At 34.0% G+C, this 17,749-nt stretch overlaps 2 protein-coding genes across 3 annotated transcripts; both read right to left on the bottom strand.

Moving 5' to 3' along the window:
* Positions 1-4,673: 4,673 nt before the first annotated feature.
* Positions 4,674-7,396, bottom strand: LOC127132009 (alcohol dehydrogenase-like 6). The gene is made up of 10 exons (XM_051060875.1): positions 7,229-7,396; positions 7,002-7,138; positions 6,651-6,688; positions 6,042-6,364; positions 5,874-5,956; positions 5,682-5,757; positions 5,518-5,579; positions 5,347-5,442; positions 5,047-5,208; positions 4,674-4,975 (listed from the first exon to the last, which is right to left on the bottom strand). Exons 1-10 carry the CDS (start codon positions 7,266-7,268, stop codon positions 4,862-4,864), a joined length of 1,131 nt encoding a protein of 376 aa, XP_050916832.1. The 5' UTR covers positions 7,269-7,396; the 3' UTR covers positions 4,674-4,861.
* Positions 7,397-10,444: 3,048 nt separating this feature from the next.
* Positions 10,445-14,288, bottom strand: LOC127131995 (uncharacterized). Of its 2 annotated transcripts, none has more exons than XM_051060866.1 (5): positions 13,979-14,288; positions 13,253-13,395; positions 12,384-12,568; positions 11,969-12,082; positions 10,445-10,766 (listed from the first exon to the last, which is right to left on the bottom strand). In XM_051060866.1, the coding sequence occupies exons 1-5, from the start codon at positions 14,213-14,215 to the stop codon at positions 10,639-10,641; spliced, it is 807 nt and encodes a 268-aa protein (XP_050916823.1). In that variant the 5' UTR covers positions 14,216-14,288; the 3' UTR covers positions 10,445-10,638. The 2 variants fall into 2 exon arrangements, with proteins under 2 accessions (XP_050916823.1, XP_050916827.1); XM_051060870.1 differs by having other exon boundaries at positions 10,505-10,786.
* Between the last annotated feature and the right edge of the window lie 3,461 nt (positions 14,289-17,749).

The following is a 17,749-nucleotide window of genomic DNA, read 5'->3' as shown; positions in this document are numbered from 1 at the left end:
CGTCCCCAGCAGAGTCGCCAATTCTGTCATACGGTGAACTGACTTGGGGTATTTTGCTTTTTATCGCAATGTCGCGGATAGCAAGAGTCGCCACCGACTTTTCTTTTATCCAATAAGGAAAGGTGGAAAAGAACAGGAAAGACCTCAATAGATTTTGGGTTCGGGAGGTACATTATACAAAGGGAAGGTATTAGCACCCTTTGTATCCATGGTTATCCATGGGCTCTTAATTGCTGGATCACTTATATTTTTGTCTGAAAAGTGTTGGTGAATTGTTTAAAAATGTTTCGAAAAGAGAGTTTAACTTTGTAATGATTCTCGTATGAATGTATACAAAGTATTTATCTCGTTTGATTTTGAAAAACAGTTTAGAAAAATATAACTTGGTAATGATTCTAGTATGAATGTATACCAAGTGGTGATTTTCTAGGACTTGCAAAGTGTGAGGGGTGGAAAAGGTTTTAGGTTATGATCCAGTAATTGAGAGTTATACCTTCCTAAGGTCGTTATGGGCATTTCCTATCCTTATGAGGGTAAAATTGTCCTTACTATTGAGAAGTAAGTAGTTTTATCCTTTGGATGTAAAAGGGTCATTGTAGGGTCATCGATAGGTCATTGAAGGCAACAGTTGTAAGGATACCTTAGAATTCGAAGGGACGATCATCATTTAACCGTAGGCTACACCGAAGGGTCATCGAGGGACAAAATCGTATTTTCGAAGGCAACATCCGAGGGACCGTGATTTATTTTATGATGATTTAACCGAAGGGTCTTTGCTAAGTGTATCCCTACATTCGCGGGACACGACCGTTATACCGTAATACCGTAGGGCAGCAAAGAGAGGTCCAAGATCACATATTTAAAGGCCGTATTTTACAATCAATTAGGCAATTAGGATGAATCTCCACATTAAAATCAATACATTAAAATCAGCTAAGTAATTGAGGGTGGATCTCCACATTAAAATTAATACATTAAAATTAATTAGGTAATTTAGGGTGAAACTCCACAAAGGGCATCCCACAAATAAAGTGGAATACCTATCTAGCTAGCTTTCCCGGCGATGTGTGAACCTTTGCAAAACTCAGCAAACATGTCAGAATACCAAATCAGGGTGCAATCGAGAATCACACCACAAAAGAAACCAGAACAGCAGTAGGGTCAGATAAACAATGCATGGCTATGATAAAAACATGACAGGTGGGCAAAAGTCAGAACAGAAAAGTCGGCTGCTGTCGCGTTCGCTCCTGCTTCGCCTAGCGAAGTCTTAGCGAACACTCGTTGCATGCTCGCTTAGCGATGTGCTAGCGAGCGGCTGCGGATTCCGGTTTTAATAACGATATAATGGCAGCAAGTTTCACACCTTATAGCATTCATTACAGAGATTATGTGGTTAGACATTCAGATGTTCATACATACTTAAATTCATATGTAAAACTTAAGATAGTTTCATAAATTCAATCATGATACCATGTGCAAATTAAGAACATAAGGTAGTAATAGCAATGCCAACCTGTTTGTAATCGAATTGTAACCTTGAATTGGCCGATCGGATCGAATGGAGCGGAAGTGACCTTGCTGCCGCCGGCTTTTCCTTCAGGGTTTGTCTCCAGTGAGTATCAGGGTTTGCTTGCCAGGGCTCTCCTTTCTCCGTTTTCGTTCTCCCTTTTTCTGACTGGAGTTGTGGTATTTATAATGCCTTTTTTCATGACCTAATGGGCTCAGAGTGAAGCCCAAAATTTTCTATTATCTGCCAGCTTCGCTAGGCGAGCGTGTAGCGAACGTTCGCTAGGCGAGCGTGCAGCGAACGTTCGCTAGGCGAAGGATTTGCTCGCCTAGCGAGCAGGCCAGTTTGGGCCATTTTCTGGATTGGGCCACTCGTGAGCTGGGCCTTTGTTCCTTTAAGATCAGTGTCATAAAAATGAGTCGGAGTGCCCTGAAAAATGTCTTGAAATATTAATGGGCAAATTTTGGGGTATGACATGCACCAAAGGTTTCAATCGTCACAAGAGGTAAATATTCTATCACTGATCATGACCATTCGTAAGGATCTCTAAAGGAGAAAATTTTAATTTCCGCTGCGTTTTGGATCGCAATTCTCCTTCAGTTTTTACCGTGGCTAGTAGCCCATGGTGGTAAATAGGGTGCATACAACCACATCTTACGTTACTACGGACCACCGTCCATAGTGGAGTATTTTTACCAGCCGTGGTAAGATATGTAATCCGTAGTAGTGGGATACTCAAAGGCCTAAGTAATTAAGGGTGGTTAGGGCTTGCTCACAGTGGTGAGAGGCCCTGCTTGGTGATGTTTACTGTGGAGAAAGAGGGTTAGCTCACGTGAGGTGAAAGACTCTGTGTATTTTAGTATTATGCTGAGGGTATGATGATTTGTTTTTTCTCCCGTTAGGGGAGAGGTATTTATATAGGGCTCTTGGGCCTAGGGTTTAGGAACCCTAAGTGATGATAATTGTTCCCCTCAAGATCGGAGGAGACTATTGCCTGCCTACTTTTTGGGGAGTCGTGAGCATGACTTTGTATATGTCGTTATGGACTAAGTAAACACCGTTATCCACGTTTCACCTTAGGGCGGGTCCCTCATGGCACAAAGGTTCCGCTTGGCCGATGCCTCATAGGGCGGGGACCCGCGGGTCACCCTTATATGGGATTCTCACAAATATATCACTACATAAGACAATCCAAATGTGGATATTAGGACTAGGGGCAGAACACACTGAAAGTGAAATTTCAAACATTAAGTAAGCTTGTGTGTTTATTGCCTCTGCCCAAAAGCTCTTTGGTAAGCTTCTAGATCTCTCAATCAATATTATATTCATACGCTCTGCTACACTATTGGGTTGATATATTCCTTACATTTTTCTCTCCATTTTAATCATGTACTCATATCAAAACTTCATGAATATGATGTCTTCATATTCACCGCCATTGTCGGTTATCAACTTTTTTATCTTCAATTTTATCTTATTTTCCACCATGGCTTTACACCTTTTTAAAGCCTCAAATATTGCATACTTAAGTTTTGTAAAGTATGTGCATACCTTACTGAAGTGATCATCGATAAAAGTCATAAAGTGGTTATTTCCTCAATGGATGAGACAATTGTTGAACCTCAAACATTGCAGTGAATAAGGTCGGGCCTCTCTTTCTTTTGGGTTCTTCTACTTGTTTGAAAGTTAACTTTTTTTATTTTCCAAATATAAATTCTTCACATATATCGATTTCTACTTATGGAAGACTTGGTAGTTTTTATTTTCAGTGCATAACCATCCTTCTTTTCTCAATCATATGGCATAATATATGGTTTCATAGATTGGGACTTTCATTTGTTGCAATTGTAATCAAATCAAATGCTATTGGTGTTTTGTAAAGAGTATCACTCTTTCTTCCATAATCAATTGTTATTGCACCCTTTGAAATCTTCTAATCATTTTCAAGAAAGACTATTGGGTAACCGTCATTGGCCAACTAGCCTATAGAGAATAAGTTTTTCTTAGGTCGGGAATATGTTTGGCCTTTTTCAATTCTCGTACACACACATTCAACTTGATCTTTACTTCATCTTTTCCCACAATCTCACATGATTGTTCATTACCATGATAAATTTTACTGAGATTTTCAGAGACATAATACTTAAATAATTCTTTTTGGAAAGTAATGTGAGAGGATGCTCTAGAGTCTAATACCCAGGACTCTTCCTTACTCTCCAAAAAAACATATCAAAGTATCATCTCCTTTTTGAGGTGGAAACAACATTTTCTTCGTTGTGTGCCTCTTGATTTTTTGGTGGGAGCCTACACTGATTTCTATAGTACCACATCTTTCCATAATTCCAACATTGGATAGTCTTCGAATCGTGGGAACTATGATGATTTCTAGATTTGGAATGTTTGTCCTTTGATTTATCACATCCATTTCCTCTAGTCAAATTTATTCCTCTTGACTCTGTATATATTACTAAAGAGGATGACGATTCACCCAACTCTCTTCGTTAGATGAACATTATCAAATTCTATCTTTATATTTCTCGAAGAGCTACTCACTATCGTGACAATAGCACTCCAATTATCTACCAAGAAAAACAAAAGTATCATTGCTCATATCACCTCGTCAAATTCAATTCCAATTAAACTTAATTGGATTGTGACAATATTGAATTTATTGATATATTGCACAATTGATGGAAGTTCTATCATCCAAAGTATAGACAACCTCCTCATCAAATTAGTTTTATTTGACCTAATTAACTTTATTTGATGTCAATGGTTTTTTCATACATGTTAAAAAGAGTCAAAATAAGACCAATTGTCTTCTCCTTTGCAATGTTAAAAATAACATTTTGAAATAGCAAAAATCTTATAACACCAAGTGTTTGTCTATTGAGAAAGTTTTACTCATTTTCCTTCATAGAAACTAATCTCTTCTCTATGAGAAGTTGGTGAAGCTTTTTCTAATACAAATAATCTTCGATCTACTTTTTTTAAAAGTTAAAGTCTGCCCCCATCAAACTTTTTAATTTTTCTGATCCAAACAATTTTCACAACAAAATAATAAAAAGAACACTTGGACTCTAAAAAGTCTCTCACAACCCAATTGCATGCAAATAAATATTTTTTGAAATTTTAATATAATAATTACAAATAAAAAAACACAACATTTATAACTAATAATAGAGAAGATCATGTCATTTGGTAAAAAAAATGATCAATATTGTGTGAAAAAAATGATCAATATTGTCCCTTACAATCGACAATTCTCCCCATGTACATCAATAAAGTAGTTAATATCTTCTACACACTCTAGGATAATAATTTCATGAAAGAAACAAGAAGCCAAAGAAATTATCATGGCATGTGGATAACACAACGAAGACACTTTCCTTCTTTCATGAGGTTGAAAGCTTTGTTAATGTCATCAAATGCCAAATTGTGTGTTATGTAGTCATCAATCTCAATTTCCTGCACATTTATGTATCATATATATTATTAGCACATACTTTTATCATAGCATTCAATCAAACTTGTTTTACCTTGTTCATATATTTTTCTACTAGTGAAGGAAGATCGGTTTTAGGTTTCCATCCTCCAAATAGAGATCCTTTTAATGTTCTTCCTGTCAAGAATAGTCCATAATGAGCCGACATCTCAGGCTTCACCTTCGGCACACCGAGTGTTACAGTCAAACCCGATCCCTATTACAAATATAGAAAGATAGAATCAAGTTCAAGGCAGGCTCATTGTTTAGATAAATAACTTAATTAAGCGCTTATATCTTATAAGTGTTTATGTATAAGCTGGTTCTATGTGAGTTGAAGGGTATAGAGTATTACATCACAACATGATTGCAATGCAGTTGTTATCATATCAGTGTCCCCGACACATTCGAAACAGAAATCGGCTCCACCATCAGTAATGCGCTTAATAACCTGAAATTTCCAACAAAAAGACTATTTGAAAAGGTTTTAAGTTTTGGATATATTGTAATGAGATGAAGAATCCACCTGCGCGATAGGTTCTCTGTACGAATTCGGATCAACAACTTCTGTAACCCCAAAAGATTGAGCTGTGGTGGCAATCAACAAGAAAACAGATAGTAAACCAAGAGGTTATGATTTATGACAGGTTTTAAGGTTTATGAATAAATTCGGAGAACAAATTATGTTACCATTTTCACACTTCTGCGGATTGTTGTCAACACCGATTATTCTAGATGCACCTCTTAGTTTAGCACCTTGAGCAACCTATTGAACACGAAAGTTATGATTTGCAAAATATCATATCATTCGTCTGTTAAGAAGATTATAAGACCTCGAGCACGAAGAGAATTCGTGAATAGTTGTTGAGTTGTTGGACTTACAGAAAGGCCAACAGTTCCGAGACCGAATATAACAACTGTTGATCCTTTTGTCACATCGGCAACATTCCATGCTGCGCCCAGACCTAATGCAAATTTGTCAAACAATCAATAACACAACAAAAAATTCATTTATGGCAGTAGAGTTTCAATGCTCTCCATGAACTTCACCTGCAGCGACGCCACAGCTTAGAAGGCATATTTTGTCGAGAGGTACATGAGGACTAACTTTCACTGCACATCCAGAATGGACAACTGTGTATTCGCTAAAACTTGAAACACCGCAATAATGATAAACAGGCTTCCCTTTTATTGAGAATCTTGTCTTTTGATCACTATGCATTAAGCCCTTTCTTTCCAATCCCAAAGCTTGACAAATATTACTTTTTCCTGATTTGCACGGCTTGCATGACATGCATTCTCCGATGAAAACCGTTAGCACATGGTCCCCTTCTTGGAATTCAGTCACTCCGAGCCCAACACTCTCAACAACCCTGCAAAATGTGTGTTGTCTGATCTTCATCCAATGATTCTAATTAATCAAATGTAGCATGTAATGTTTTAACAGTAAGGAGTCCATTTCCGTATTGATCGTTGTCGCGCTAACCGAACTTTGGTGTCTAAGTATTTGATCTAATTCTAAGTACATAATAGCTAATTGTGAAACTCTAAAAAAGAGAAATTGTTTTTAAGATCTTCTCCTAAAATAACTAAAGGATCACTATCACTAATGACTCGTAGTTAAATTAAATCACAAGTAGAACATTAAGTGTAGATTACCCAGATGCTTCATGGCCAAATATGCGAGGAAATATAGCCTGCATTAAAAAACACCTTATGTCAGATGTTTAGAATTTCTTAATAGAATACTAATTGATCATCTATGAAGAACTGACACAAACACAAACATCAAACATATATCAGTAGTAACACTGAAGCGTCAACATCACTAATAATTTGAGAAAATGAAATAATTGAATGTAACCACAAGTGTTATGTCGTACTAGTAGTGCAGGAGACACTTTTAATCAGATCATTAATCGGGTCAAACAAAATGTTGATTGGTATATAAATTGTGTGACAGCTTAAAAATAAAATAAAAGGGTAAGATAGAAATAAAGAAAAACTTACATGGGATTCCCAAGCAGAAAGATCACTGCGACAAAGAGAAGTTGAGACAACCTTAATCCTAATCTCGAATGGTTGGGGAGGACTGACATCCACATCCTCCAGTACCAATGGCTCTCCAGCTCCCCATGCTACTGCAGCTGTTCGATTCATAAACAATGGACATAGGTTATAGATAGATAGATATGATAACATAAATTAAGAAAATGGTAAAGTGAACTCAAACTCACCTTTGCAGGTTATGACTCTAGGAGTTGATGCTGCTGCCATGATGGCTGATGATGTCTAAAGAAGAAGAAAAACAAAATTAAAAGTTGAATTGTTGATGATGTTGTTGTTGTTGTTGTTGGCAGTGGTAGGTGGAGGAATATGATAGGAGTATATCATACAAATTAAATCTAAGTTTGATGGTTTAAAATATTAAATCACAATTAATTTAAATTTAATAAGGTGATTAACTAATGTTTTTAATTAACTAACTGCAAATATATTCACTTATTTTACCATTGACTCAATCTGGTTGGTGGTTGGTTGGTGGGTCATTGGAGAAGGAAAACAAAACCAACACTTGAATTCTTTCCTGTAGAGTTTTAACAGGATGAAATCCACTTAAGATCTCTACCGTTCAAATTATTTTTTTAATTGATTTTAACTCTAATAAAAAACAATCAACGGATAGATCTTACCGTAAAATGTCACTTGCAAAACATGTCATTTTTCAGAAATTTTACCATGTTTTAAAAAACTGAATCTATTATATACAATGGAGGGTAAAAGATTTTTTCAACTTAACCAATGGTCCTGGATAAAGGGTCAATCCACAAAATTCAATCAAATCCATCTAAAAATTTAAATTAAAAGAAATGGATTGAATTGGGTAATAGGGTGGGTATGAATTTTAAAATTAAAAAACTCATTAGAAAAATAAGAGATAAAATCGAACATAAACTCAATAAGTCGATTGACAAACTAATCAAATATTTATTATTATAAGTTTAATAATTTTGATGAATATTAATTTAATTATTATAATATTAATCTCTTGAATATTTAGTATTTTAGTGAACCGTAACTTTAACTAAATATAAATGTTTCACTCTTTGATTATTTTGATGATAATATAATTTTATGTTATATAATTTTTAATTTGTTGTTAATATTTTATAATAATTTTTATATTTTTATTTATGATGCTAAAAAATAATAAAAATAGATTATTTAGTTTTTTTTAAGAAGATAAAAATATTATGTAATTTTTATAAAAAAATGCTAACTCATTATTCAGTCATTTAATATTAATCAAATATAAAAAAAAACTGCTTAGATAACCCACTATTCAACTTAATCAATCTGAAAATGAGTGAATTTGCACAAATGAATCCATTGATATAGTTTGTGGTTATTTTACCTCACCTAAATCAGAGTATCTTATATGAATTGAGTATTGTGTTTGGTCAAATCCAACCCAAACTGGTCCACATGCATCTTTAGTCCTGAGTTCGAACTTAACTCTAGGCGCACAAAAGTGTTAAATTCTCTTGAGGAAGAGTTTTATCCACCTCGAGGGATTAATGTCTTCAATTGCACGTACAGGATACTCGGTTTCTCCGGAAAAAACTGAATCCATTGTTTGAATTAATGATTAAAAAATCTATTTTTAAGCCAAATAAAATCTAATAAATAAAAATAGAAATTACAACCCGCGTTACTTATAAACCTAACCCAACAACAACATTTCAATCCTAAAAGGGTAATACAACATAGAAAACAAAAATGATATGTAAAAGAAACAAGACAACAACTAGTAAAAAATCTAATGCGAAGCAAATAGATACATAGATAGCATAAATCCAGCATACCCAACTTGAAGTCCGAAACCAAATTGCAAAAAAAAGTATAAAAAATCACAAGCATTCTAAACAAACCAGACAAGTTTGAAAAAACAAATTTGTCTTTTATTTATAGAATGGTAAATGTTTCGACCGCCAACACGGACAAATACTCTTGTAATGTAAACCAAAGCAAGTTTAATAACTCTTTCGAGCCTAATCAACCGGATCGCAACGAACTAGCTCAAATGCATCATATCAAACAACAATTGAACATCACATTGACGAAGAGGTTATAACCACCACATAACCACTGGTGTCTTGTCAAACCCAAATACAATGAAAGTTACATATCCGGAAAGAACCCGAGATCAAAGAAAAGATTCCACACTTAGCACAAATGAATCGTATAAGCAAAACTGAAAAAAGATCAAATTTCAGCAAAGCTAGTGCGAACCAATCAACGGCACTGAAGAAGTAGAATCACTGTCGGAGAAGTAGACCCGGAGTGCTTTGCAAAGAGATCTTTTCTTGGAGATTTGAAAAGAACAAAACCAACCACTTGCAAAATGCAATAAGCAGTGGAACCGTGACAACGAAACGACCAGCGCAACGCCGACATCACGCCAACCCCTAAAGGGGTGAAGGGTGGGACGGCCTGAGAGGCGTCACGCTACCATCGTGTGAATCTATATCTTTACAGTACTCAATCTGTCTCACAATGAGTGACTCAGATGATTATTTCACACAGATTTAAAAAAAGGAATAAATGAAAGAGATAATGATATTTTTACTAAACTACCCTTATCATGTATTCAGAATGATGAAAGTAATATTAATTAAATGATAAAAGTGAAAAAGATACATTGAAAATTGAAATGTGTAATTTATTTTGGGACACTCGTTTATTCTAAATGGGTCACTTATTGTAGGACAGGGGGAATAACACTTAGATTTGAAAAGGACGACGAAAAAGAAAAGAATAGGGAATTAAAACTTATTGATTTCTCTATTTTATCTAATTTATAAAATTGATTCCCCTATTTTGTTTTAAATATAAATAGTTTTAATCCCCCTATTTAAATTTAAACAATTTTGGTCTTTCTCTTATACTTTTATATTTAAAATTTAGGGTGTTTTCATTTTTAAATGACAAGTTACTTATAAAACATAACAAATTATCATATATAAACATATTATTAAACTTTGTAGATAAAAATATAAGTTAAAAATACAAAAAATTCCATCAATTTTCTATTAAAAAACATGAGAGAAAACTAAAACTATTTCCATTTAAAATAGAGGGACCAAAATTGTTTAAATTTAAAATAAGATTACAAATTTCATAAATCAGACAAAATAGAGACTTAAAGTGTAATTTAAAAAAGAAAAAACAAATAAGCAACTAATTCAGTAAAGTAATTAATATATCTCAATTAAGGTCAATTTGTTTAAAAAGTATACAAATTTTAAACAATTTGACCCTTGTCATTCCACCAATGAAGTAGTTCAACTAATATGGGGTGGAATAGTTCAATTAATACTATGTACTAATTGAATTAAAGTATAAATTGTTGGCTTCATTTCAGAATTAAAACCCACAAAGAATAGAATCAATAATAACAACACTTCGAGAGCTTGGAATCTTTATTTGACAATTTGGAAGACTAACCAAAGTGTCTAATCCAATCCCATTCAAATTTCACATCACAAACTTTTGTATGCTATTCACTAAATAGAAATTTTATAAAAATAACTTGGAAGAAAGAATAAAATGCTATATTTCTAGCATTAAACAAAATTACTCTTAATCATTTCTTAACTAGAACATATAGAACAACGCGATTGCTGCGATAATCAGGATGCCATAGAGTTTGATCCACTCGACCGATCGTGAAATCGTTCATTGCAGCTTCTAAGAAGTACTCAAGAATTGCATCTGAAATCAGAAAACAACATCTTTCACAACTATGGTAAGGATTAGAGCCGTCAATTTAGGGGGCCGGGGCCTAACTTTTAAGGCCCCCAAAATATAGGGGGCCCAAAATTCTAAAAATAAATGAGCCCCAAAATATATAGACCCTCTAAACTAAAGGCCCATAAAATTCAAGTAAAGCCTTAAGGCCCCATCATTTTTTAAAGTTGACATTTTAAAGAAAAAAATTGACTTTTTTTTAAGAAAAAATTATTTTATTATTTTATTTTCATAAAAATAATTATTTTCAAAAAATATCAACTTTTTTATATTAGGAAAAATTCGATTTTGTTTCAAATAAAATTAAACTTTTTTATTTAAAAAAATCGATTTAATTTTTTGGAAAAAATCGATTTTTTTTATTTTGGAAAAAACTTTGACTTTTTTTTTCTATTTTCGAAAAAAGTCAGTTTTTTTTATTTTCGAAAAAATTCGGGTTTTTTTTCAAAAAAAAATCGACTTTTCTTATATATAAAAAAAATTGAAATTTTTTTCCAAAAAAAATCAAATTTTTTACATTCAGGAAAAATCGACTTTTTTCTCGAAAAAAATCGATTGTTTATTTTCAAAATAAAATTGATATTCTTTTTCGAAAAATATAATTTTTTCTTTTAAAAAAGAATTGACTTTTTTTTCGAAAAAAATTGATTTTTTATTTTTAAAGAAAAACCGCCTTTCTCATTTTAAAAAATTAATCAGTTTTTTTTACGAAAAAATCTATTTATTTTTTTTTCAAAAATATCAAATTTTTGTAAAAAAAATTAAAAAATTTAATATTTAAAAAAAAATCAATTATGTTTATTTTTTTAAAAAAATGATTTTTTTTATTTAAAAAAATTGTTTTTTTTTATTTTAAAAAAATAAGGTTTTTTTTGAAAAAAAATATTTTTCAAAAATATTTATTATTTAAAAATATTTATTTAAAAAAATAATATATGTTGTTTCAAATAAATTATATTTTGAGTCCCTCATTTAGGCCCTTTAAAAAACAAAAATATGAGGGGGCTTAAAAATAAGGGACCAAAGAGTTATTGATTTAGTAGGGGGCCTAAAAAAATGGGGCCAAATAGGGGCCTAATTGTTAGGGCTTTATCATTTAGGGCTTTTTTGACCCCTCTAGTAAGGATTTAGGTCCATATATGAAGATAAGGGAATTATCTCCTTACCATTTCTAAGTTCCCCGGCCAAAAATATTGTTGTGTTAGGTCCCGAGAGCTGAGCAAGTGTTTCTAGCAGATCCACAACAGCACCTTCACTGTACACCACGTCAGATCCTAGTACTGAAAGCAATAAATCAAGTGAGTTTCATATACAAATCTTTGAAAACGACCGACAGATCGTAAACAAGGTGTGAAAACAGAAAATGAGAGAAGGAAACATTTTCTCAAAGTGTCTTATGGTACATAGTATTGTTAGATAGCTACTATAGCACAGTAGTGCAGAGGAATTTGAACAAATCGCTATTTTATGCAATCTGCGATTGATAACACACTTATTAAGGTGATGATAACAATACAAATGATAGTAACATGTCACAGTGAGTTCATTACTTGATAAAAAGGGTTGAGAGAGGGTTATTACTGTAATCAGGTGTGGGAACTATGAGTTCTGGATCAGGATCATCTCCCCATGTGAGTTCAGTTGCTGTTATAGAACCGCGCAGAGAGATATGTTTCATATTGGTTTCAATGTTCTTTCTGAGTAGCCTCAGTCTATCAGGCAGATCAGTAAGAACGACTTCACCACCCAAAAGAGCTGCAATACAACTAAGGAAGAAAAATAAATAAGTAACAAGCATTATAGACAACGTGACCGTAAAAACTAATAAAATAAGTTTTTATTTTATATACAATGTGACTGTAAGAAAATCATATACAGTGTTAGGAAAAAAATTTACACTAACCGTTAATCATAATAGTTGTATCATTAAAAACATTTGACTTCAATCATAACTAAGCCTTACATGTTGTGATTTGCCGACACTAACACGTTTCATTGGCAATATATCAAATTTAATTCTAAATCTTTTTTAATGGTTTGGCCTATATTATTCCCATTCCCTAGTGTGCCGAACGCGGTAAATAGTTGTTTGTTCAAATCTGCTACGCTACAGTGTTATATTGCCGCTATAGCCTCTATTTGACCACATTTTGTGCTAAATAGCAGATTGTGGAACAAAAGCAATTTGTTAAAATTCCACTACACTATGGGGCTGCTATAATCCCTTCTTGAAAACACTGATTATCCCTTGGTCCCTTTCTACCAACTATTGGATTATCTGGTTTACTATGAACGCTAACCCAACTTTATCTCTAATGATTTCTTTCCCAATCCTATCTTGTCTTGTTAAAAAGCTAAAAGCAAATAAAGAAAAACTAGTAAAAAAATTTAGTCTTTTAGTACAACAAACTAATCATCAACAACAACAATAAGAGTTTGATTGTAATTACCCAACCAAACCGCAACCAGATCCCAATTCAACAATCTTCTTGCCTTGAAGAACAAGCAATCCAGAGTCAACAGAATGTTCTAGAAACTTGCCCAGCATAACTCCACTGTCCCACATCACTGATCCAGTTACTCCAGGTGTGCCCTTGAATCAAAAGGCCACAACTGTGAAGTTTGAACTGAATTCAACAATGGTATGTATGTAGGTATGATGTCAATTTAACCATTAAAACTCAAAACTACTAATTAAGCACTAATGCAAATTATCCACACGATCGGAAGCATTAAAATACAACCATACACACAAAAACACAATCATACTCTAGCCTTCAATCATCATCACAAACACACACAAACACAAATACAAACACTGAACACTTCGACACCAAACACACTTTCAATATGAAGTGTCAGCCTACGTACACAATCACATACAAACTATAATCCCGAATCATCACACAAACACACAGACACACAAAGACACAAACACACAAACACATAATCCTGAATAATCATTACAAACACAACCGGCAGAACACAAACAGCAAATCAATGGTCACTGAAAGCTTCTAACTTTAAGCAGCAACAATCAGTGGGATAGTATTTCATGAATTAGGTCATCGTGATTGTACTAAAAAAACAAATGGGTCATCAAATTAGAACCCATACTATCATCAAAATCAAATATTTTACCAATAACCTTTAATTAAAGAATAAGAGAGAGATACCAAGGAAGAAGGTGATTGAAGAATGGAGAGAGAGTGACCGCAGGAGTCGAGGCAGAGCTGCAAGGAAGATTGAGCAACAAAAGCATTAGGTTTGGAAAGAGTAGGCTGAAGAATACCCCAAAGAAGCATGGTCTCTTCAGCAGCTGATTCCTCCCCGGGAACAACCAACATGACCGAACCACCGTATGAACCCAACTTCACCATTGCCGCCGGTGCACTCTCTTCTTCCTCCTCCATTCTCTACTCACTCCAAGGGTTGTTGTTCACACCTCTCTTCCTAAGAGTCATTAAGCTCCCACCTCCGAAAGATGTAGAAATACTAAATCACCCTTTCAATTAATAAGTTAAAACTTTCGAAAAATAAAATTTTACAATATATTTTATATATTCGTTTTCTTTTCTTTTTTAATTTATGATGTGTAATAAATATTAAAAAAATATTAAAATTAAAACTTGTTCCGGATCGGTTGCAAGGCATAAGAAATGAAATTACAATAACAAAATTAAGAAGTCATCACATGAAGAGTATGCTGACTTTTTTCTCTCACGTCATAAAGCATCCGTCACGAGGATATCATGTCAATCTCCCAAACAATCTAATATGTTGGTTTTTCTCACACACACATGTGGTTATCGGCCATCTCCCCTATTTAAAGAGTAAAATGTATCATTCCTTATGTATTTAAATCTTTTATCTTCAATTCTCATTTTCCATTCTCTTACTATCTTTAGTGTTAAAGTGTTAACCTTGTAGGTCAGTCCCATCTCCACTGCATCGGAAACCTTGAATCAACGCAAATTCATTTTCTTCGATCATCGTATAGTTCTAGAGCAAAATATTATGGAAATCGACTTTTGATTCCTACGATTTCCACGATCCATCGTTTCTTGACTCAAGTGAATCAAATTCATATCTCCTTCGATCGAAGCACATATATCCATCTCCAGATTGGTTCCATTAAGTTCAAAGTTAAACTATTTCCATCATATCCATCAGATGATGGCATCTTCCAAAGTCATTCGTTTTCCGTTCAACGGTAAGCAATTGTAATTGCTGAAGCAACGAGGAATCCTTCACCTCCTCCTCGAGGGGGAACACGATCAAGTCTTGACAACTAATCATTTCTTTCTTCCGACATCGAACTTTGAACAATCTAATGCAAATCAAGGAACTTCTCAACTTCCTGCATTTGTCAGATCTGCTCCACAATTCTACTTAAGAAAACATTCCTTCAGACCCATGTTATCGCCTGTTGTAACTAGACGTGAAGCACTCCTCAGTTTCTAGATCTTATAGGCTAATCTTGGCCTACAAGGAACTAATGAATTGTTGAAAAGTATGTAATGTTAGACATATGACTCCACACACACAGAGGCGGGGTAAATTATGGGTTTCAAAAAAACTTGATTTTGAAAAACTTTTTAGATCATTTTCAGAGTTTAAAAACATTTTTAAAATGTTTTATAATTAAACAGGGAAATTTTAAATTGTGGAAAATAAAATTTAAGGGAATAGAGAAAACATCCAGAATTATACAATTTCAGTCAAAAACGACTTAATCTTGTCCCCAAGATTTGATCTTGACAGTAACCAATAAATTTAAGAGTTTTTAGTAAGTTGAACTCTCAAACCCCCTTATACGAGAAAAATGAAGTTTGTGCTTAACTTCCAACCAAACAATAAACATGGAAAGAACACAAAGATTCTTCCTTCCAAGTGATGGATTTAAGTGGTTAGTCTTCTTTCCAAACAGCAACTTGGAGCAGTTATTCTTTAAGTATTAAAACTGAGATTTTACACGGGCTGATCTCGAACCTTTGTGAGCTTTTATCACGAGCCGAACTCGAACCGAACTAAGGTTTTCACGGGCTAACCACGAACCTAGGAGATTTTAGATCGGGTTGATCTCCAACTGTAGTAAGCTTCTGATTGGGCTCAGTTTACGAATTGAAAAGAGGTTTTATATAGGATAACCAACAACCAACTTGAGATTTTAATACTAGGCTTATTTCAAACCTTTGAAAGCTTTTGAACGTGTTAAAATTTTGAACCTAAATGGAGACTTAATCATAAAATCCTAAACCATAGCTTATAACGGATTTAGCTTTGAACCCAAATGAAAATTCCTAAATGGATAAATTATTAAATCAAGGCAGAAACAAATGTTCCTTGGTGAATTTACAATTCTACCTGTAGATGTTTGATTGGCTGCATTGTATGGTAAAATACTAGCTGGATTCTAATGTCTTGACTGATGTCATGACATGCTGTGGAGATGTTTGTTTGACTGCATTGTATGTTAGAATACCTAGCTGTACTCTGATGTCTTGGCTGATGTCATGACATTCTGAGTAATGTACTGCAGGATTAGCTAATATAGGATTCATTGAATGTCAAACTGGATGTTATGACATTCATCCCTGTCAGCAGATACTGAGGAATAGAACAGGTGGTGTTCTACTATAACTCAGTATTTATTATCAATCTGCTTATCAAGGAAATAACAGACCTGGCATAAGGGCTACTGTCTGAATGTCAAACTGGATGTTATGACATTCATCATTGACAGCATATACTGAACAATAAGCAGATTGGTTTTCTGCTACATTTCAGTATGCAACTCAGTCTGCTTATCAAGAGGATAACAGACCTGATGTAAGGCTCTATGTGTGAATGTCAAATTGGATGTTTTGACATTTATTAATGTACGCTGATACTGAAGTATGGACAAATTGGTTCTGTACAGTACAACAAATTGTACAGTCTGTTTTCTGGAAAAACAGACTTAGCATATGGTTAATGATTTGGAAGTCAAACTTAATGTTGTGACATTCATTCCTGACAGCATATGCTATATTGTAGGTTGTTTAGTTTTTCTGTTTCAGCATTTTTCTCAGGCTAAAATCCAGGAAACCAACAACCAAGCTACAATTAAGGAACCTAACAAATAGCCTATTTGTTAGCACACTAATATGTGGAAATTAGTTTGAATCCTATGTGGCATTATTTGTGGAGGTCTTGAGATATTTTAGGAACTAAATATGGAGATATTTTAGGAACTAAATATGGAGATATTTTAGGAACTAAAAGATTGAAGACCTTGTTTGTAGCAGAAAGTTTCTGCTGATGTTGTAACAGCAAAGGAGAAGTTTGCTGCGATTTCTGAAGGCCCAAATCCAGTTGGGTGATTAGGTTATAAATAGCATATTGTAACCTAGTTTTTGTAAGCCTCTTAGAATGAAAATTTAGGGGTGTGTGTGAGGTAAACCTCCCAATCTGTGGGAAGGTTACCATGTGTTTCTCAGTGTTCAAAGCTGAGAGTTTTTGTAACTCAAAGCCTGTAGGCAAGAGTGATTATGTTCTTGAACGAAGCTGTGAAGCAAGTTCAAGTTGTTTAGCATTACATTGTAATTGTAGTGATAGGAATGGAAACTGGAGGTTTCTATCTAGGAGTTCCTAGGTATAGATTGCATTGGGTAGGGATTAAGTGAAGAGTTGTAAACGGGGGAGTTTAACTCTGAATTAATACTGCTGATAGTGGATCTTCTTCCTGGCTTGGTATGCCCCCAGACGTAGGTGATGTTGCACCGAACTGGGTTAACAATTACTTGTGTTTTTACCTTCTGCATGTTATAATTTTGTCTGTTATAAAATAAGGTAAACATGTAATGCTGTAACAGGTGATGTTCAAATCAATGTTGAGACATCATGCTGATAACTGTGCAGGCTCAACAGAAGTAAGTGTTATGGTTGATCTCTGCTGTGTCTTT

Source organism: Lathyrus oleraceus, chromosome 1 (genome assembly GCF_024323335.1).
Source record: "Lathyrus oleraceus cultivar Zhongwan6 chromosome 1, CAAS_Psat_ZW6_1.0, whole genome shotgun sequence".
Taxonomy (NCBI): Eukaryota; Viridiplantae; Streptophyta; class Magnoliopsida; order Fabales; family Fabaceae; genus Lathyrus; species Lathyrus oleraceus.
Note: the sequence above shows the minus strand (reverse complement) of the source record. Positions and strands in the feature narration are given on the sequence as shown.

Bases quoted from the DNA above. Each gene is read 5' to 3' on its own strand.
- LOC127131995 (XM_051060866.1), bottom strand. From the start codon at position 14,215: ATGGAGGAGGAAGAAGAGAGTGCACCGGCGGCAATGGTGAAGTTGGGT. The intron at 13,396-13,978 runs GTATCTCTCTCT...TTTTGATTCAAG, and splicing joins TTCAATCACCTTCTTCCTTG to GGCACACCTGGAGTAACTGG. The intron at 12,569-13,252 runs GTAATTACAATC...TTTCTTCCTTAG, and splicing joins TCTGGTTGCGGTTTGGTTGG to TTGTATTGCAGCTCTTTTGG.
- LOC127132009 (XM_051060875.1), bottom strand. From the start codon at position 7,268: ATGGCAGCAGCATCAACTCCTAGAGTCATAACCTGCAAAG. The intron at 5,957-6,041 runs GTGAAGTTCATG...AATTTGCATTAG, and splicing joins AAGCTGTGGCGTCGCTGCAG to GTCTGGGCGCAGCATGGAAT. The intron at 5,758-5,873 runs GTAAGTCCAACA...CGTGTTCAATAG, and splicing joins TCGGAACTGTTGGCCTTTCT to GTTGCTCAAGGTGCTAAACT.